Source organism: Scomber japonicus, chromosome 14 (genome assembly GCF_027409825.1).
Source record: "Scomber japonicus isolate fScoJap1 chromosome 14, fScoJap1.pri, whole genome shotgun sequence".
NCBI classification, from domain to species: Eukaryota; Metazoa; Chordata; class Actinopteri; order Scombriformes; family Scombridae; genus Scomber; species Scomber japonicus.
This window is the reverse complement of record NC_070591.1, coordinates 26,253,357-26,275,980: the sequence shown is the minus strand read 5'-3', so window position 1 is coordinate 26,275,980 and position 22,624 is coordinate 26,253,357. Positions and strand designations below refer to the sequence as shown.

General features: G+C 40.0%; 1 protein-coding gene across 1 annotated transcript in view; it reads right to left on the bottom strand.

The window, feature by feature from the left end:
* Positions 1–298: 298 nt before the first annotated feature.
* Positions 299–22,624, bottom strand: part of dntt (deoxynucleotidyltransferase, terminal) — an 83,637-nt gene continuing 61,311 nt past the window's right edge. Inside the window, exon 11 of the mRNA XM_053333016.1 lies at positions 299–385. Coding sequence (XP_053188991.1) covers positions 299–385 — 87 coding nt within the window. The remainder of the gene's footprint in view (positions 386–22,624) is intronic.

Genomic DNA, 22,624 nt, shown 5'->3' with positions numbered 1-22,624 from the left:
GGCCATTCGTACTCCGACTGATTTGTCTTTGTGTCCTGCTTGTGATTACAACACTTAGAGACGAGCGAGCCATGAATGGTACGGAGAGTGTTTACTCGCTAACAGACAATAGTGAATAAGCAGAATTATGAATCATACACCAGCATGTAATCCAGACAACAACAACAACAACAACAGCGACAACAACGCCGAACTGTGTGGAAAATCAAAAGCTCTTTGAAAGGAAAGCAGATTAAAGCAGTGGGATAAACACTGATGTACGTAGAGGGTATCATTCCAGCCAGGGAGGAGCACAGCCCTACGCATTTCTCTGCCAAGGCTCAATGTACTCTAGACCCAGATGGGCAAAGATGTCCTTTTCAGTCGTAGCTGCCAGGAACTCTTTCTAGAGAGAGGGGACAAACAAAACAGAATGTCAGAGCAGGAATTTGTCTCGGTGACACCGGTGAACAGCCATAAAATCTCAACTTAAAGCTGAAGTGTTCCTCCTTCCTCATTCCTTGCACTCACAGGCGTAGCTGAGCCTGTATTTGGATTCCTATCTCCCTCCTGCAAGCTGTCAATATCAATTTGGGATTTTACTCCGCCGGTTTGTGCCAAGGCTCAAACATGCCGTGACTGTGCAGATTTACATTTGACCGTCCACCTCCCTTCCGCCCATAAACACTCTAACCTTGCTCTAAGTGATTGCACTCTTCAGCAGATGAGTATTTTCCCTGACAAATCACGACAGGGCTATTAACTGCTGGCCGTCCACCAGCGCCATGTGATGGGTTATGTCTCTATAGGAGCGGTGACGAGGCCTGACTCACCTTGGGAGCGAGACAGCCCGGAGAGAGAGACAGAGAGAGAGGGAGAGAGGGCTGTGATTCTGACACATCCTGCCTTCAAGTGCTAAACTGGACCTGACACGTTGCAAAGAGACGGCGGGGGGAAACCGAGAGCACGTCGGCTCCCGCTGCCAGCCAAAGGCAGAGATAACTGAGAACAACTAGTCGGCAGCCAGGAGGGGGGAAAAACACCACAAAAGCACGTCACCCACCATACTGGCTTGTTATTCATAATGCAAATGACAGGTTAGCCATGCGGCGGGGAGGTTTGGGCCAACATTGCACGAAGCTTTGCTTATATCGTTCCTCCTCTTTAACATCGACTTGTTTGGTGTCGATTTGGATTAAAAGTTCAAGCATGTTCCTGTTTATACAACTTGAGTGTTACTTGTAGTTTTGAGTGTGTTTTCTACCAATCTTACAGTGAATCTCAGTGTGAGTGTGTTCGAAATGTCTAATAATCCCTCATTGCACAGGAACATGGTGTGCACATGACTATGGAAGTGCAGCTGAACCAGTCGCCATTGTTTTCTCTTCTAAATGCATTTGGATAAGTTAATCTACTCTGAAAATGCATCAATTGGCACGTCTACTATTCAGGTACTCAAATGTGTTTCGACAGCTTAATGCAATTTGAAATCACTTAGCTTTTTTTGCCTGTTATGTGTTTTTCAATAGACAGTATTAATGGATAAAAGGATAGCTTCAGTTTTCCCAGCCATGAAAAGATCTGTTAAGTAGACATTCTTTGAGTCTTTAAAAAATGTTTTGATAATGTCAAACTAAAAAAAGTGTTAATTGTCATGGGTTAATCACTCCTACTGTTTTTCTCTTACTTGTAGAATATATATTTTTGATAGTTTTGGCACCAGGGTTCCCACTATGCTTTGGATGGTGCAAACAAGAAGTAACAATGTTGCCATAGAGACAGTAAGTACAGTTTGCTTAGTCCCATTTTTTTGTCTTTTTTCTTCCTGTTCTTTTTTGGCAAATGTGCACCTTGACAAGTCCTGCTGCTTATTTGAAGTGTAAACACAGATGCACACTCAGTTATTGAAGAAAAGGTCTGGACAGGATGATTATAAAAGGAAGGTGTTTTTTTCCTTTAGTTTCTAAGCGTTTTGGACAATTATCCACGATTGACATCGCAGGTATCACCATTACTGGAAGCCATTCACTGATTCCAAGAGTCTGATTCGACTGGGTTATGACTCTGAGAAGAAGAGCTTTGAAACAAATTGCATTAATTGGGTTCATAGGGTAAAAGCTGACATCTGACTGCTCGTGCTCCTCGCTCTGTCGGACTCTGGGACTAAGAGTTAACTTGGTGATAAAGGAAATGATCGTCAAAACTCCAACAATAAGACTGCTGTTATAATAAACCAGAATTATCATTAAATAACCACCTCGGAATAATCGGTGAACTCTTAAATAGATGAATAGGAGGTTAGCTCACTTACCTTCTCTTCCACACAAAAACATTTAATCAGTGCTATTTGGAGAAATATTAGCTCTTTCACAAAGAATAGTGTATTGTTGGTGAAACAGTGTTTGTATTTGAGTGAAATCATCTAGAGGCCCATTGAGTAGTCTAGGACTCCCTGTATTTTTCACTGCACTCATAACCCTGAGCCCATTTATTGGTTTTACCACTCAAAACACATGAAATGCAGACACACATTGCTAAAATTTATGGTGCGGCAAGCCCTACTGTATTAAACACACAGGTGATAAAAAAAAAGTGGAGGCGGGGAGGAGGAACGAAAGAAAGAGGAGAGAAAAAACAGAAGAGGGAAAAAAAGGAGAGTGCTGGACCAAAAAGGTGATGTGATTTGTAGTAAATCCACATTTCTAACAACACATGGCAGGGCTTATTGTTCAGAGGAAGCAGAGGGCAACTCAGAAGATCCAACTCTGGGAGAAAACACAGGCCACAGATGAGATTCTCAACATTACCAATTTAGCCATTGTCCTGGATCAGGACTAAAGCCCTTTCTCTGCTGCACTGTCCACTTTTCTCAATTCCTACAATCCTCACATGCCCTCAGGGAAATGCCGCTTTATTTACTTAGCACAACACAGTGTGTGTGTGTGCTCTCTGAGAGATAAATCCACAAACCTTATGTACCTCTGAGTTCTCCCCCTTAGGCGTACACTGGGAAACTATACTTGAAATGGCAAAAGCAGCGTTTATTCCACAGCTTTTTGGTATATCAAAAGAAGCTTAGAGTTGAGAACAGAGCGGCAGTTAATTGGAAAGAGAGGTTATCTGTCCGAGACACTCAGGTTCTCAGTGACCGTCAAGCCGCGAGCACCACGAGCCAGAATTGGAAATGGTGTGTGTTACTGTGAGCCAGTGTCCTTGACTTAATAAGCCGCTAATCAGCTACATGTTTCTCTGTCCACCGCATAATGACATCCCTCGTGGACGTGAACACATATCAGTTCCTGCAAAACATCTGCCCCTTCTCTGCTGCCCGTCATCCTCTCTCTGTATGCTTGATGGATGGAGCTGATGGACATGGCTGCCTGCCCAAACCCGGCCCGACTCAACTGACACATCAAAGGGAGAGAGACAAAGAGACAGAGGAGAAACCTGGAAAGCTGTTAAGCCCTGTCAGGAAGGATTTGAAGGACGGCAAAATGGAGGGAGCTCAATATCAACCCAAATGAACATAACATTTTCACCACTTTCATTTCTAACTTACTAAAACAACACTGTAAACTGCTTTAGCTTGGAAGATGTGCACAATGTAAAATCATCCTGAAATTCAGTGACATCAGCTAAAATTTGATCATTTAAACATTGATTATTTAAATGATCTATGATTTAATTACAGGAGAATTCTCAGCAACCATTTCAATTCCCACGATTTTCCTTCGGAGAGTTCACTCATCATCAAATAAATTTTACAAGTTGACATAGTTCCCAGCCTGGGAATGATTATTTAGTGTTAAAAATCCCAGTAATGAAAGTCATTGAAATTTGTGGCCGTTGCGTCTTTTTATAAATGTTATTTAATCAATGGTTGGTTTCTGTGATTATAATTAAAACTGTTATCCATGACTGAGGGCTTTTTTCCCCCAATTCCACTGATGGACATCCAGTTTGTTTCTGAGAAATTTCAATTTTCTTCTACTGTAGTTTTATATAGCAGATGGCTAAATACTGCAATATTGTTATGGAGGAGAGGCCAGTTCAGGGCACAGATTAGAGATCCTATTGTTGCTAACTTCAGCATATGATTCAAAACACTGAATCATATGCTGAATTCATCTTCATGACCCAAAATCACAAAGTAAACTGATTTAAACTGCTGAAAAGTATTTTTTAGCTTCCACTAACTGTTGCCAGTGTAATTTTTTTCTTATTATAAAGTTGTTCATCTTTAGAGATTCAACCAAGAGAGTTTCATGCCAATCCAAGCTTTGGAAGTGCTCCAACCGCCAGTCACGTAACATTGTCTCTAGAGGAAAATGAATAAATCTTTTACTTCTGGAACCAAGGGTGCCTAAAATAGCAACTCTCACTTTGCAACACTCTAAAATCCTTCACAACTTAAGACTTGTCACATAGTCCTACAGCTACAGCAACTACAGCAGAAGTAGTTGGCAAATTTAAAACTGTCTATTCAAGTTTAGCTCAGTTAACATTATGATTCTAGGCTGAACAAATTTAAAGCTACAGTAGTCAATGTTTTTACATTAGTAATGGATCAAATAACTCAGTGATGAATGCATAGAGAATTATAACAACTCTCTGCACTTCCCTTCATCTCTTCTGAAAAGGTGCACTCAGATCGCCAAGGGAAGAACTGAACAATGGTTCATCAGAAGGGGTAACCAGGGTAACACACGGAGGACGTGATATCTGAGTTGGTGATGTAGAAGATTTCCCAATGCAGGAATTTTGTTGAGAGAAGTTAACTTAATCGACACTCACTGAACAGGGAGCAGGAAGTAGTGCTGAATGCAGCTGCAGTGTTTTAGTGTCTTTCAGCACCTGCAACTTTACTGTATTGGTTCAGTCTCACCAGCTCTCATCAGCCACATTTTGAGTGGAAAAGCTCTCTCTAAAGCAACAGTACATTAACTGGCCAGCACCAAACAGCAGACTGTCGTGGAAAGCAAAGCAGATGGACCCAATGGCAAGAGACTCCAAACATGGATGCAGAAAAATGTCTTTGTTCCAATAAAAGTAAACAAAACTTGACCAGAACTGACGAAAACAGACAAAAACTGGCAAAACTGCAGAAGGATCCAACAACGATTAAACAGAAAACCAATGCTGCATCTCAAATTGCACACGTCTATTAATACTGATACTTACACTTAGTATTTGAGAGCACAAGTGCATTCACACTGAGAAATATGGGGAAAAAATCTGCTAGCTTGCTAACACTAGCTTATGAACCCTGGCTTATTAACACTAGCTTGCTAACTAGCTAATCATCATTTCCTGTAAGTGTGCAATGGCCATGTTTGATTTGAAACAACACTGATCTGTTGAAATATGCTCACTACACAAGTACACTGCATGATACAGTAGTATGTGATTTGAGACACAGCACAAGACTTCAATACTAACAGAACTAATGAGGGAAATGGGGAACTGGTGACCACACACAAGTGCAGGCTGGTAGTGATTGGCTGGGAAGACACAAGGAGCATGGCAGGACTAACGAGGAACATGCAGGCCAGGTGTGAAGGCTGGGGAAAAACACTAAGGGCAAAGCAGGGCAAACGAAGCTGATGCAGGGCAGGTGTGGAGAGAAAAATGAGCTGGAAATTGAAAATCAAAACCCAGAAAACACGTACAGAACACATATAAACAAGCAAAACCTATTGACCAAAGGGACTGAATAGAACACTGGAAACCAAATGAACAAAACACAAAAAGTCCAAAGACACAGTGGAGCAATTTAGCAGCTAAAGAGTTAGATATTTCCCATGGGAGATGATGAAATAACAGGCAAAAAAGAGAGAATATTGGACTTAAATTCACCAGGTGGCCAGACATGCAACTCCAAATTAATGCTAATAATGTTCTGTGTCCATGTTAATGTTTTACAGTCTGTTGCACTGGCTCCCTGTGTCCAAAAACCTAGTATTGCAGGCTTAAACTATGTTTTAAGTTACCCTATTACATCCGTCTCACTCTTATTTTCATCTTTACACAGATTTGTTGCAGGTTGTTATTCCCACTTATACTACAATTAATGTCAGAATGTTGGCTTGTTAACAGTTACTGTGTGTAAACAAGAGAAAAATATATCATACGTGATGTATTATCTTATATAAACCCTGCAAATTTAACTCATTAAGAGAGACAGCGAGACAAAAGAAAACAAGAGAAGGTCACACAGAGAAGTATGCAAACACAACCTGACACCCATGCAAATTCCCTCATACAAACTCACTGGTAAGAAAATGTATCTGAACAGAAACCTCAGAGAGAGTGCCGTCGTCTCACTTTCTATATTCACTGTCTGCTTGGCCTCAGCAGCAATGACTGTCTCAAAAACTTGAGTGTTGAGGTCAGACTGAATGGCAAACGCACAAAAAGCTCTCAAAAACATCACTTTGTTGCATTTTCACTGTCGAGAGGCACATATTCAGAGTAGAGTATTTTCCACTTGTACATCGAGAGCCAGTGATACACTTCCATGAGATTAACCAGTTTCTCTCAGCCAGACAGGAGTGTGTTTTGTGTTTTTCCACACAAATTTCAGGTTATCAAATCAGCTAATGTTCTATCTCCTTTTTTAAAATTTATTACTTCTTCTCACTGACAGTTAGAAATAGATTACTTTATCGCCAAGAGATAGAGAAGAGGAAAAAAAATCCTTTGATTGCCTGTAAGTTAATTTGTCTTTATTGCAGCACACAGGAAAGGGCTGACAGGGGCAGAAAAAGTGGGAAGTCGATTATACCCCTGTGTCTTCCTCCTGTAACGATCTGCCGTACACCCACTCTTCTCCTGTGCTCCAGTCTGCAAGAGCTCAGTTCACAGGACAGCCTGAGCAACCAGAGAGGGCACAGACACCTCACTAATCACACCAGCAATTAGTGCAAGCATCATAAAGCACCGCTGCCTATAAAACAGCTATTGAGTTCAGTGTTATCGTCATTACCTATCCTTCCCGAGCTTGCTAATCAGCCCATACACTGGGCAGAGAGAGAGGCAGACGGGTAGCAAATAATGAATTCCTAATCAGAAACAATGAGATTTTCACTCGATATCACTGGCTTTATGGCTCTCTGCTTCTGTGGAGGAGTAAACATTTGCAGATCAAAGTTATTTAGTTGATTAGGCTGCTCCAAGGTAATGAACAGATACAGGAAAAAATCTGTCATAGTGTCATAAAAAACGTATTTTTCCAGTGTCCTTATAAAGTTGCCAAAGTAGATTTCTGACACATAAATTCATATATATTACCATTTGCATGTCATTGTCATTGAATAAATGAACAGAGATGAAGCAATGACAATTTAAGACATATTTCATCAGCATGTTATGTTATGATACCTATTAGACCAGAGGCATGAATGCTTATTGCTTCCAATGAATGCAAAGACATTTCTTTGTTGCCACTTTGAAAGGTCTCACATCTTTCAATTTGTGTTTTTCTCTTATTCATTTCATTGAGGTTGGGCACAGGTGTAACAAATCAACAAGGAAGTAAGATAACCGTCAGTCAAGCATGGACTTCACCTGTCTAACCCAGCCAATCTGTGTAGTTGCACCATGGGTATGTAGGATCTTTACTATCAGTTTGAAATGTTCTCTAGTATCTGTCAGCTTCACATACAGTACACAAAGTAGACCTACAGTATGTGTACATGGTATAAAGTCACACCACACACGTTGAAATGATTGAGAATATTGTCCATGATAGATTCTGACCTGGGAAGCTTGTCTGGGTGGTAAATTTGGGCTCCATTAGTTTCATCATTTTTTCATGTCTTCAACTTAATTCAGTGTGACTGATTTATGCTCGCTTTTTGAGAGGGTCTGACTAGCCCATTAGGAAAATTGTTCCAACATATTTCAAAATACTGACAGATAAAATAACAATATGTTCATTTAAAAGCATTACCTCAGCTTAAATTAAAGGTCATGAGAACTGCTAGTTTTTTTGTGTGTGTGTGTGTGTGTGTGTGTGTGTGTGTGTGTGTGTGTGTGTGTGTGTGTGTGTGTGTGTGTGTGTGTGTGTGTGTGTGTGTGTGTGTGTGTGTGTGTGTGTGTGTGTGTGTGTGTGTGTAAAGGTGGGACTTCATCTCCACTTTGCATAATCAAATGAAGGCAAAAATGCCCCAAAATTGAGTATTTATTTTATTTAGATGAGTATCATTTGCTAAATGATCATAATTACACATAAGAATTACTCTTTCCACAATACGTCAATGCTTCATCGCTCTGTTGATCTAGCAATATTTTTATTTATTACAATCCCTTTTAATGTGCATTTATTAGCTAATCACCCTCCTTAATTTGATCACTGAAGTTTGGAGGCATCTTGTGAACTTGTCGAGTGTGAGGCCCCAGTCGTATAAAGTTCTCTCTGATCTGTCGAGCCTGTAATTGTACCTTGACTCTTCCTCATATGGACCCAAACAGAACAGTCTTTTAATGATAACAATAAATTAAGTTTCTCTGCTCCACTGAAGCCCATAAATAATTAATTGGTTTGTTGAAGAGGGGATGGTTTTGCATGACCAATTTGCTTCCTGCTCCAGACAGTGTGATCAGATGCTGCTGCCTCAGCACTCCCATTCTGCTCAATTAAAACGGCATATTGGCAAAATATGAGCTTTGTTAGGGAATTGTCATGACACATTTTCTTAGTGATATGAGCCAAAATCTGCTAAGTCATTTGATGGGTCACACCATTGGAGAATCAGCATCAACAGAATCATCTGTTGAATGGAGCAGTGTATCTGTGCCCAGTGAAACATGAACAAGGCTACCTAATGGCTTTGAGTGGCAATATTAATCCACAATGGTGGTTGAAGCTGAATGCTAATGTCACCATGCTAACTCGCAATTATAAACATGGTGAGCAAGTATAGCAAGTATAATGTGAACCATATTCACCATCACAGTTTATTTAGTGTGTTAACATGCTAATTTTAGAACCGACAGAAAGTACAGCTCAGTCAGATGGAAATGTCATTAGTATTGAGGGAATTGGTTTTTTTATAGTTTTAAGAGGTGAAATTTCACACATCTAATCTCAAACATGCACACACTCCAAGATTTGTTAATAATGGCGGATCAGACACTACAGGATATTATTAAGATTATTGTGCCAGAGGGAGCAATGCATGACATGTGATCATGTGATCTCATGGGGAAGCAGATGTTAACAAGATGGAGAATCATATTGTTCAATAACCTGCTTTCATAATGCTTTGCAGTGAGAGAAAAAATGAAAGCAGGAGGATGTTAACCATTGCTTGCCAATACCTTCTCTTTGATGACTTGTTCTCATTGGCTAGAGTGGTCCTGCTTGGAAAGTAGTTACATAGTCATGTTTGAGATTATTGGGGCAGCCATTGGCTTTAGAACTAGGTATTGGGCACATTTTTTATTTATTTATTTATTTATTTTTCCAGATGAAGGCAGTAGATGAGGAATTAAATGATCATCATAGTTATTACAATTCATCCTGAGGGCAACATAAATGTCTCAATTGAATTGCAATCTGTCTAATAGTTGCCAAGATATTTCACTATGAGGGGAAATGTCTTTTTATCACTGGATAACAGGATCACAGGATCTCTGAAGTCATTAGGAACATATAATAAGTAAAAGGTGTTTTTTTTCTTGTGGAGGTTTGCTCACACCTTTCCTTAATAAGGTAAGGGGCCATTACCTCTGTTTTCTTCTCTTAATAGTGAACATACTGTAGTAATGAGGGCACTCATGGCACAAAAATGCTGCAATTTTGTGGCAGTATTTTTGTGGCAGACACACATAGTTTTATATACTTGATGGCATTCGTTTTGTATTTTGGTCAGTGCTGCAATGGCACATTCCCCATTGGAAGTGCTGGCAACACTGGCAGCCAAAGATGCAATATAGTGTGTGATGGTAATAATCAAGCAGGACAGGGTAATTTTGGTGTTGGGGCTCTGAAATGTGTGTTATTTTACCAAGCAGTGCAGATAAAAAGAGATCTGAAAACTCCAACATAAAGTACATTTTTCATTTGAATTGCTTTTTATAGCTGGCTTTTAGTGATTATCATCCATCATATAGAACTGCAAATATGCGTCATGATGCAAACTTTCCTCCTTTTTTTCTACATGATTGAACATCTTCTTACATTGGAAAATGGTTCTAATGCTGTAATTCCACCACATGGTACAAGCTCATATCTAGTGTACCAGGAATTTGGTACTTTTCTACTTTTCTAATTACTTTACTTTTTTAATAGCATCATTTTCCATTGCTATGCCGATGACACCCAAATGCATGTCCCTTTAAAGTCTGGTACCACTGATGTTTCGTGCATCATGTCCTGCCACTGAAATAAAAATCTGATGTCCAAGAATGATGATTGATCCTGATGAATGGCTCCAAAACAGAAGCCATTCTCCCTTTTAATGCTCAGGTGACCAAAGTGCTACAATCACACTTTGTTCGATTGAGACAGCTTTCCAAATAATTTCATTCCTTTCATCTGCAGACTTATAAAAGGCCATCTATGCTTTTATCTCCTCTGGACTTGATTACACTAATGCACTTCATTCTGGTATCCACAGGTATAATATCTAAACAGTGCAGTTAATATAAAACGCTGTTGCTAGGCTTTTAACACGTACTAAGAGAAATGACCATATTATGCCAATCCTTGCTGCCCTTCACTGACTACCTGTGAGTTTTAGAATAGAGTTTAAGATTTTACTGCTTATTTTTATAGCTCTGAATGGTCAGACCCTTGCCTCTAAGTGTTATCTGCTAACTCTATATGAGCCTGATTGCTTGGCTCCCCCAGCAAGGGCCTTCAATGGCCCATGTCACTAGAGGGGACCAGACCTTTGCTGTTCAGGTCCTTCAGCCATGGAGCTCCCTGCCTGAGGATCTCAGGTAGGCAAACCCAGTGTCATCATTTCTACATTTCAAGACTCACTTTTTTTTAATTTTCTTGACTGATGGTATTTGTATTATTTCATTAATTGTATTTTGATCTTATTTCCTTGCATTAGTTGTTTTTATTCTCAAACACTTTGTAACACTTTGTGTTTGTGAACATGTTATATAAGTTATACAAGTTAAGTTATTATTAATTAATAACTATTATTATCAAAGGATTATATCACCCTTCTTTCAACCTGATTTAAAATTCCTTCTGATCGGTCTGGATAAGGCCAGTTTCTTCCAATTGAAGTGTTTCCACAAAGCATTGTTATTCTGATTGGGCTATTCTTCAGATTATTATAGAATATATTATAGAATATTAAGGTCCATGTAAACACAGCTACTATAGCTGGTTGTTATAGCAATGCTGCACAAAACTGCCATGACGTCAACGTGACACACACACAAACAATGGAGGATATCAAAGAGATGGTGTTCTTGATTCTCAGGTTGTACATTGTGTTTCAGAAGCAAGACTGATGGAAAAAAACAAACAGTATATGATATAATTCCTTTTCAAAGATTAAATCTAACAGTTGGAGCTGCCACATTAGTTTCTCTGAATGTTAAGTGAAGCTTCAGTGGCTCTATACTGTATGTGCAGGCTCTATATATTACCACATTTCAATGAATATAAATGCATTGAAAATAAACACATCAGTCTATACTAAATTTTGTTGTATTTTATTTAGCTAATAACAATTTGTATTTTTATTATAGCTACATTTCAGACTGAATATCATCATTTACTGCATCCCTCTGTTAAGGAGGTTATTTTTTTGGGAGAGAAAAAGTGTCAGTGGGGCTTTGAGTTAAGATTAGTTTGTCACAGTACAGTCAGGTAGGAGTGTTGAAGCTGAGCTGCTGCTGTCAGCAAATACGCTGCTGCAGTGAGGAGAGGAGAGAGAGAGTGGACAGGCTCTTCTGTCTCCTCTGGAGTGGAGAAGAAAAATAAAATCTGTTCAATGAAGTTCAATGAATTAAAATAAGGTAATTTTGTATTAATACATTGTTTATTTCATTTGCAGCAGTCTCTGGAACTATTTAAACTTAAAGTATGTAAGACTAACAGTGTGTCTGCGGGTCCATAAAAAGTCTTTTACATTTTATAAATATTAGGCTTTAGAAAATGTGTTCATATATATATTTTGGTTCAACTGACCAGGTTGGTGGTGCTACTGGACTTAAGTAGGCTACCACAATAATAAAATGAAAACTCCTGGCTCCATTGGTACTTGCTTTGTCCTGATCATCAACTGTAGCTGTCAAGGTTTTTAGGTGACAGGAGCAGCACTTTGTGACACAAAGGTGAGGGCAGGAACACCTAATGATACACCTGAAAACCCTTCGTAGACCAGACTGTCTCACTTAACACTTCCAGTCAAAGGACAAGTCTTTATAGACCGTGTACTTCAAAGGATGTGGCCCCAGAATAGGACACGGCAGTGGTATCTGGGCATAGTCTGTATGTGAGGTGTTTAAGGGAACATATGTGAATTGTATCTGAGTTACATACTCCCCTTCTGAACTGCATGAATCTCTGCAAGTACATTGGTCACATGCTGTGCCACCCACTACCATAAATAAATGATCAACCTATGGGAAACACAGAAGTGAGTACAGTCCAGTGAAGCTGTACCGTGTAGTCTAAATACTGATTTAGGATCCAAGAACATGCAGCCAAATGTTGTATCTCCTCCCACGCCAGTTTAATTTAAGGTACCATATATTTATTTCCTATTGGGAGAAGCTTTTGTGATGGTTTTCCTCTGAACTGTTTTCTCCATCACAAAATTGTCCGAGGGCGGCCGCTCAGAGCAGACTGTTTTTAAAAGGAACGAACAGCAGCGACCTGATTTGTCATGACTCATGCCAGAGCCTACACTGACTGATTAATCTATTCCTCCTAATTATACATTGGTTCTAACACAATGTAACTGTGGCCACAAGGTGACAAAAAATATATATCAGTTGCTACCCCGTGCACCCGCACTGTTACAGAAATAGAGCCCTGAAGGACCTGCCATTTCTTATCTTTGCTTTACCCTCTCATATTTTGTCCAAACCAACCGCAATTGTTGGTTCTGCAAACAGAAAATGAATCACCACTGTACAGGAGGGCTCGGATCAACAAACAGTGTACAGTGCCCATGTACAACCTTTCAAAGACAGGAAGGTTGGCTGAACTGACAGGAGATTATCTACACATGCTAACGGCATGGCTCTAGAGATGGCAATGTCGGTCGGTCCGTCAGTCAGTCCACCACTTCACTTTTCCTCTACAGCCACCATGAAGTAGAGATTTGTAGTTCAGAGTGAAATATCTAGATATTTATCAGATTGATTGCCAGTGTATTTACAACTGATATTCAAAGTACCAAGATGATACATTTCAGCAACTTAGATGATCCTCTGAACCACCACTAAACTCTCAAAAACTTCTGGATATATTGCTGTGAAATTTGGTACATACATTCATGGCCCCCAGATGGATGGTAACAACAATGATCTCCTGACTTTTCATCAAGTGCTATCATCTGGTCCAATGCTTTGGTTTATGACCAAATACCTGCATTACCATAACATTCCCATCAGGCCCAGCTGTACTTTGTTTTTATTGCTATTCAGTAAATGTTAGCATGAGCATTTAGCTGAAGTACAGCCGCACAGAGCTGCTAGCATCGCTGTAGACTCTTTAGATTTGATCGTTTCTGAATAAGTGGTAATATCTGTGAGAGCCAACTGTATACATCACATTTAGACACCTAGATTACACAGAACATGATTACGGAGGAAACGACACATCACTTTGCTGTTTGAAATCATTGGTTCTGTCCAGTTAAAAGATTTGTAGTCACTGATTATAGAGTTTGTTCACTTTTTTATAGTGTTGTAATGAAATCACTTCAAATGATTTAAATGCACAACCGGAGGTACATCAGTAAGTCATCATTCATCGCGTGGTGACACTCAGTGCTGACACTAATTGTCTTCAGTTCAGCAGTCAGTTGCTGGTTCAACCCTGTTATGTTCAGTTCAGTGCACAACTAGCTCAATTTGGGCCTGTCACATTCACTGGATGGGAGATGATCCCAATGCTTCCCATAAAGAAGTTTAGGGAAAAGTTTAGACTTTGTGCTGCTCTTTATCAGAGATGGGAAGTGTAATCAGACGTGCATTTGTCAAGCCAACCAGATAAAAAGAATCATGGTACAAAGCTAATGGTGACAATGGTGATTCAGTACAGTCATTTTAGTTGAAAGATTTTTTTGTATATGTGGTGAACAGTTTTAGGGGGTACTATTTTGATGCAATGCATAACCGAACCCGTTAGGTCCACAATTCCTACTATTAGTATAAAGACTTGCAGATTATGGGCCAGACTTGACTGGGTGATGATGGAAAAGTAATTATATTTGAAGGAGATCTTGACTAAAACAACATGTGCAAGGAATCGCAAAGGGGTTTTCATTTTCAGTAACACGAAAGTACTATAACCAGTTACTTTCCTCAGGTAATACTGTAATGTAACAAGTTACTTTTTAATGGCATTGATTTCGTAATGTAATGTAATGAAATCAAACATGCCTTTCAGACAGCACAGAGACCACAAGATAAGCCTTAGCCACCACAATGATTGTTCAGTCGAGTGTAAATAAATCATGGGGAAAACTGATACGGGAGCCCTGGACGGGACGGGTGCCTGTGCCACCGCAAGGGCCATGTCAATTAATGTTACATGACAAGCGGACATGGCCCAACACTGGGTCATCCTGAAACCTTCTGCCATTCACTTTCATCAATAATGGAGCAGGATATGTCTACTGAGTTAGCTGACACCCTGGTTCAGCCCAATTCCAGCCTTCCACCCTCAGCATCCCTCCCTCCACATCCCCACCTCTCATTATGTTCTCCCTCTTTGTCCTCTCTCTCCATCTCCCAAGTTCAGAGAGTCAACTCATTTCTTTTCTTTACACTGTAATTCCGGAAAAATAGATTGCAGGTTGCAGGAATCGGGCGGGATAATAGCCTGCTATTTAATTCTGCGATGCAAAACACAAGCTCAATAGAATCTATAAATACTTCCTATCCTTCTTTTTCACCCATTAAGCGCTGGTAACAGGCACTGTGTGGGTGGATGGGAGACTGGAGAAGTGGAGGCAGAGGTACAGTGGGTGAGGTAGCAATGGTGAAACAGATGACAGGGGGAAAGAGGGGGTGGCACAATTCAAGTATAGTAAGTGAACAGATAATTTTCATGCAATTATCCTGAATGTGCTTTTCTTCTTTTACAATTCTATGCCTTCTCCTAGCTATGTCCATCACTCTGCTTTTCCCCTTAATTCCCCTTAAATTCAGTCTATTTTTCACTAGTTTCACATTTCCTACTCTATCATAACCCCCCCTTCTGTCAGTCAATAGCTGTCAATATGATTTATTGATGCCAACTGATGTAATAGTCCCACTGTGGAGGCTGATTAGATGACCATCCTGCTGATACAGGCTCTTTGGGGACTACAGTCTGCGGGAATGGCAACAAAACCATCTTGTGTCTTTCCCTGTCTTCATGTGTCACTGTCTTTTCTTTCCCCTGTTTTATTGTCATGACCGTTATTCCAACCACTTAAAGCTACACAAGGAAACTATCTTATGAAAAATTGTATTTGTGCTGTCAACATAAAAAACAAATTGAAGCTGGGAAAAAAAATCAGCATGTCTACTTCTCTCTGATACTGTAGATTTGTCCTATTTGCCTCAGAAAAATTGTGGTGTCAGGTATGGACAGAATCTTTTCCGCCTACAGAAAGTGATGAATTGAAACATAAGGCAAACTGTCTGCCAAAAAGCAGTGAGAAGCACTCCATCCACAGAAAGTTCAAGTCAGCAGTGTTTTTGTTTTTTTGGTTTTTTTGCTGCTTCTTTCACGCTTTTGCTATCATCTTGTCTGAAGCATCACATGCCAGCAGTTTATTGATGGAATGAAATTTAAGAGCTGTTTAAACCCAGCATGTAGCAGCTCACATGCAGCTTTATTATTGTTATTTCATTATTTCTTTGTGATCATGAACACCTTCTGCAGTAATGTGTTGTTTTTTTTCCCACAAATAACATTGGCCCATTGAGTTGCTGAATTCACATTTTTAGTTTTAGCTCTAGGGTCAACAATTACCGTCCAGACTTAACAATCTCACTGACTCTTGGATGGATTGTCATGAGGTATTGTTAAGACAGAGAATGAAGCCTACAGTACTTTGGTGATTCAGTGATTTTGCCATCAGCACGTCAAAATGTTCACTTCCAGTGAAATATCACAAAACCTACGTAACAGATTGGAACTACATTCAGGTTTTCCAAACGTTGTGTATTATTGAATTTGTTGATTTACTGATTTAGGATGACATGGAGTAAAATGTCATGGCAACAGTTGGTTAAATTGCCATGAAATTAGGATCAGAAATCAGGATCAGCAGCACTGTGTTACATTAGCTAATGTTAACATGACTAAATTACAATAGTGAAAATAATTGTTGATTATTTTACATTATTGATTATGTTAGCACGCTTGCATTTAGCTCAAAGCATCACTATATGTACAGCCCGCAGTGTGTTGTCTTTTTGTCTTGTTTCTTTATTATGAGCTCTCTGTATGTTATGTTATATGTATTGTATATGATGGTCATTAACAGCATGACTAAGAACTGTGATGCTAAATAATATTTATGGAACCTTTTTTTACCCAACTGAGTGCATGAAGTGAAAAGAATTATCCATGACTATCATCATACTGGTAAATCACAATATTAGGCAAAAACTGGTGGGAAATTTAATAACCGGCTCTTGAACTAGGCTTACTCCATCACTGCACCATTAATGCAACTGCCCTCCCACTTCACACTCCCCAGTCATTCCCATTAACGTCCCTTAATTGTTTCTGTGACCTCTATGTGGAACGACCTAATCACATGGCAACTGTATCCTGAAATGAGTGTCCATATTTACATTGTTCACCTGTCATGGGGGGGGGGGGGGGGGGGGGGGGGCGTCATTAAATGGGGGGGTTGGAGCGAGACAGGTTTCTTCTTGTTCAAGGAGAGGGAGGACAAAAGAAGGGTACTCACACATTTGCACTTATGAATATCTTGATTTTTCAATGACATGGCATCACATGAAAGGATGGGTGGACAACTGATTTTCATTTTTTTTAAGCCATTCTGCTGGACAAAAGCAAGTTGTTATTTAAAATATGAAAATGAAAAAGTTAAATTGAGTTTTTGGTATATATACTCTAATATTCCATGTACATATGTAGCCCTAATGCCATAAGCAAGATGAGCAAATTGCACATAGCCTGACTGGGATTGGTCAGAAACCTTCAGGAGTGGAATTAAACCTCAATGCAGCAAACACCTTCACATTGCACTCAATGAATGCTGTCATTGTATAATCCATCATACATCCACGCTGATTTACCTGTCTGCAATCATTCCTCTCAGCTTCCATCTTATAGTCAAAGCCTTTCAAGACCAACTCGGGGACATACCAGAGAAAACGTCCAAACTGGTGTGATCAAAGCAAATCCCTCAAATGAAAAATTCCTTGAACCCTTTTTGACTGGCAGAAGAGAAGAAAAAAAAAACGTAAATATGTGCAGGCTTTTAGGGCGAACCAGCAAACTCCTGTCTTTGTAATGCTGAGTGGCAGCTCCCTCAGAGGAGAACGGGGTTTTTAATCAGAATAAATGCGAGGAGACACTCAGACCTGTTGCGTGGCTACGACATTAACATGGGCAGTGAAACAACCGAGACATTGCAGCCATGTAGAGAAGATCCTGACTATAACACCTGCACACAGATTGGACTGAGTGTCAAAGATAACAAGCGGGCCAGAGTGCAGCAATAAAAGATCAAACTAGGAGGTTTTCCTTGTGTTCAAAGGTTGTATGAATGAAAGAGAAGGAAAGAAACATTTTCAAGACAAGTTGTTAAAACTGCAGTGATAAACAGGGCTCAACCCTAACTTTTAAAAGTGGTTGTCAGGCATCAGCTTTTGTTTACCAAAACTGAAAATACGTTTGACATTTTTAATCATATTTTGAGTAATTATCTATGCAGTTATCTGACACTTCAGATAACTGCCAGATCATCCGCCGCCACGGTTTGAATTTTCATTGCTACGCTGACGATACCCAACTCTATCTAAGCACATCACCTTCCACCCAACTCCCTCCGCAATCCCTCATCAACTGCCTGCATGACATAAAAGTCTCGATGACCTACAACCTGCTCAAACTCAACAGTCAGAAAACCAAACTCATGGTTGTCGCTCCCAGGCCTCTGCTCCGCAAAGAAGGTGATCTTGTCCTCCTGGTTGATGGCTCCTGCATCTCGCTGCCCTCGGAGGTGCGCAATCTGGGTGTTATTTTGGACTCTACACTCTCATATGACACACACATTAAATCTGTCACCAAATCAGCCTTCTTTCACCTAAGGAACATTTCCAGACTCCAGTCTTCACTCTCTGACTCAGTTGCTGAGACTCTCATACATGCATTCATCACCTCACGTCTGGACTATTGTAATGCCATCTTGTTTGGGGTCCCCAATAAAACGCTGGACAGGCTCCAACATGTCCAAAACTCAGCTGCCAGGGTTCTCACTCGAACTAAACTCTGGCAGCACATCACCCCCAAACTCAAACAGCTGCACTGGCTTCCAATTAAGTTCCGCATCACTTTTAAACTTCTTCTCCACACCTATAAATCTCTCCATGCCGTTGCACCCCAGTACTTAACTGACCTCCTCCATGTTTACCACCCTCTACGTGACCTGCACTCCACTGACTTGGGCATCCTGTCCATCGCCCGCACCAGAAGGCAAACCATTGGGAGCAGGGCCTTCAGTGTGGCAGCTCCTACACTGTGGAACTCCCTCCCTCCTAACATTCGCCTAGCACCAACTCTGGGCTCTTTTAAATCATTGTTGAAAAGGCACTTGTTCCTGCAGGCTTTTGCCGGCTTAATATGTGTTTTTGTCTGTGTGTTATTGTGAAGCGACCTTGGGTTTTATGAAAGGCGCTATACAAAATATGTTATTTGTTATTATTATTTTATTATATTATATTATATCATTATTATTATTATTACTATTTCTGGTATATAAAATGACAGTTTTGAAGCTGTTGTCATGTTCTTTACAGATCCCTCAAAAATGAATCCAGCAAGTGTCTGGTTGCTTGTTCATCTGTTCTCTAACCTTTCAAAGTTTACTGCTGATTCCCAACACACATCCATTGGCCCTTCAGCACTGAAGTCTTGGATTGTCGATCCCTCAGGAGACACTAAAATCAGCTTGTTCATCATCTCCACTTTCAAAGGTGACCTCCAAGCTGTTTTGATTCAGCTTCGACAGCTGAATCCCCTCTCACATACAGCTGTAGACACTGGGAGAGAAAACGCCACATCATATAGCATCATAATGTCGGCAAACACACACTTGAAAATAGCATGCCACCGTCTATTGGTAATAAATGCCCTTAGTTGAACCACTCTGCCAAGACGATTTCCTCATTTAGAGGTTTTTGTCTCTGTAGGGCTGGTTGGAAGTGACTCCATAGACACTAGATGTCATGGTCTCCATATGCTGCAAGCTGCTTTGACCTGTGGCCACTCTTTTAAGGTCAAAGACCCTAGCAGCTCTCACAATGGGTGTTGACACATCAGCTTCACTGTCAAACCTGTTATTCTTGTGCTGCTTGACCATTTCAATCATTTCAGTGGATGTGTAGCTGTCATCAATCTGCACACGCCTCAGCTCAACTCCTCTGTATCTTTGTCTGTGTCTTTAAGACCACTGGAGTCTCTCGAGAGCAGAGACAACTCTGTAGTCTGGCAGTGTCACAGAAATGCTGCTTTTCCACAAACTTCAACTGTAACTTCACCTGGCTTGACCTCACACATGTTTGGAGTTAGATAGAAGGACCTCACATAATGTTGCAAGGACTTCCAATGCACAATGAATGTGAGGAGTCTAGCATTGAAGTGGAAATGTTTGACACCTCCCTCAGGGCTTTTGATGAGTACTATAACCTTCAAATCCTCCAGAGGATGATTATCTTTGATGACCGTATGTACCACAAGCTCCAGGTCATGCATCACACAGTTTACACTAACCACACATTCTGCATCTTCCTTGACTCAGACGCACTGTTTTTTTACTCTAGCTTAACCATCACTCCATCATAAGCCATTCCCAACAGCTTGCCAACCCAATCATCAATTCCACTGTAGACAAAGGCCTGCTCTATTGCTTCATAAATTTCTTGGTCATGTGCGTGTTTGACAGGTTGGAGGCTGAAGAACATGTATCTGACATGCACAAATTCTACCTCCTGGAAACTGTTGTCTGTTGTCTCATCAAATAAAATAGATATGGTTGTTGTATTTCTCAAGCAAGCGGTGATTGAATGCCAGCTGTCGTCCGCAATTTACAGAATAAGCCTTTACAAAAGACACAGTATGTGTAAGTATATACATGAAAAAAGAAGCATTGTGCAGCAAGCTGTGCACATTTATCAGATGTACATTTCTCAGTGCACTTGTATAATAAAGTGTACTAAAACCACTGTAAAATATAGTCTGTAGTAGCTAATTGTTTTTATAAAACAAAAACACTGTTAAATACAGTAAATATCTATGAATTTCTTCTTAAAACAAAATACAGTTTTTACCTGAATGGTTGCCTGGAAGTAGATAGTATTATATTTACTGGTATAGAGCCTAATGAACATAATAAGATCGCACATCAATCTGTGCCTGTTGATGAACCTATTATAAGTTATTAGACCAAACATAACCTCCTGCATGCTTGATCTGTTTTGTAACTTTTCAGTCACACCTAATCATTAGATCCATTCTTTATTTGAAGGACCAGCAGACGAGGTAAGGATGTAAAGGATCCCTCATTTTTCAGAGCATAGTACATGGTGTTTAAACGTCGATCTAATGGTTGGTGGCATTAATCTTTCAAATGGCAGTGTTCATTGGCCCGTCAATGGTTATACTGCAGCCTCCACTTCACTATTGAGCTGCCTACTGTGTTGCCTCAAGCTACCTTGAACTAGCGAACTTGATGTGTCACTGATGGAAGTGTATGTTTTATATGCTTTGAGGTATAATTTTCAGTCTAGCTCAAAGATGGAGAGATACTTTACCTCCCAAGACTTCACAAATTCCATTACTTACTTAATGTGCTTCACCAAAAGCAGGTGCCTGTGTACATACCAACATACATTTAGCATTGTCTGGCTAACTTTGGACAGTTCTGACTATAGAAATATTTAAATATCACTAATGCAACAAATATGAAAAAGTAATTGATTTTGGGGTTCACATTTCACTGTTTGCTGTTCTATATTAAAAAGCGGTTTCCACTGATGGCTACCAGAGTCCAAGAATTGGTTACCAATTTCTCAAAATGGTTGCCAACCTGACAACTGTTACTGTCAAGCCCTGGTAAAGAAAAACATTTGCTATCCTCTCCCTCTCTTTACTTCTTACTTGTTTAAGTGCCCTTGAACATGGCACCTTAATTGCTCCACTGGCACTGCTTTCTTGGCAAGTATACAAATACTTCATTCCTACCTGGTAGTACAATATACCCTGTTTTGATAATACAGCATTCTCCAATCCATTTTTAACATGTGTGGAATGTTCAGGTTAAAATATGTGATTAGTTCTAAATACAAAGTAACTCAGCTCACTGACATTTTCACCATATTTGGCCCTGATATAAGCTTTCACACATCATAGAGGTGACTCAGCAAGAAACCTGAAGCATCCTTTTGTTAAAAGTAAGCACGCAGAGCATCAGAGTTTCTTCCTACTGCTATTTTATCTGAAATCATCTCAAGGTGTGCAATGGGAATGACATCAGGGGATTGTTGTGTCCAGGTCAAATTGGTTGTCATATCCTTCGACTGTATTGTGATGTTATCTTTTATACTGTAGACTGGTGATTACTTCTCAAGGCTCGAGCCACCTGACATCTGTCATGCTCATTTTCCAAGTCCCGTCTCCCGCATCGAAAGCATTTTGATGTGAGGTGTCTTGTGTCCTGGTTTAGTTTACTTCACAGATCTGAGACTATCTTTTGAAAAAGCCCTTGGCAATACTCAAACTTGGCACCTGTGATTATGCTTTTGTCTTTCAGATCAGGCCCAGTCGCAGTAAATCTTGTAATCACACTTAAAAGAAAAGTGGTCCCAACACTAGGGCAGTATGAATTGAGGAAAATATCAAACTGCAATGTGGTGATTGCAGTTTTTACAGGACACACAGTCCCAAGCATAGATGACTCATATCAAGTTTTACAGTGATACATGTGAGCTTAAAACAATGATATGAACAGGAGATTGTGACAACGCTATATGCCAGCTGTCTGTCATTTACACTAGATCCTTCTTATTTTCAATGCATCAAAATTATACAAAAGTGAAACCATCTTTGGTCGAGTGTTTATAGTACAGGCACTGACACACAGATAGATAGCATAGCAATTGAGTGTTGTGCTTTTATCATTTGGTGCTTGACACAGCTTGTTAATACACTGTTAATTATGTAATATATCATTGAAATTTGGACTTTTTGCAT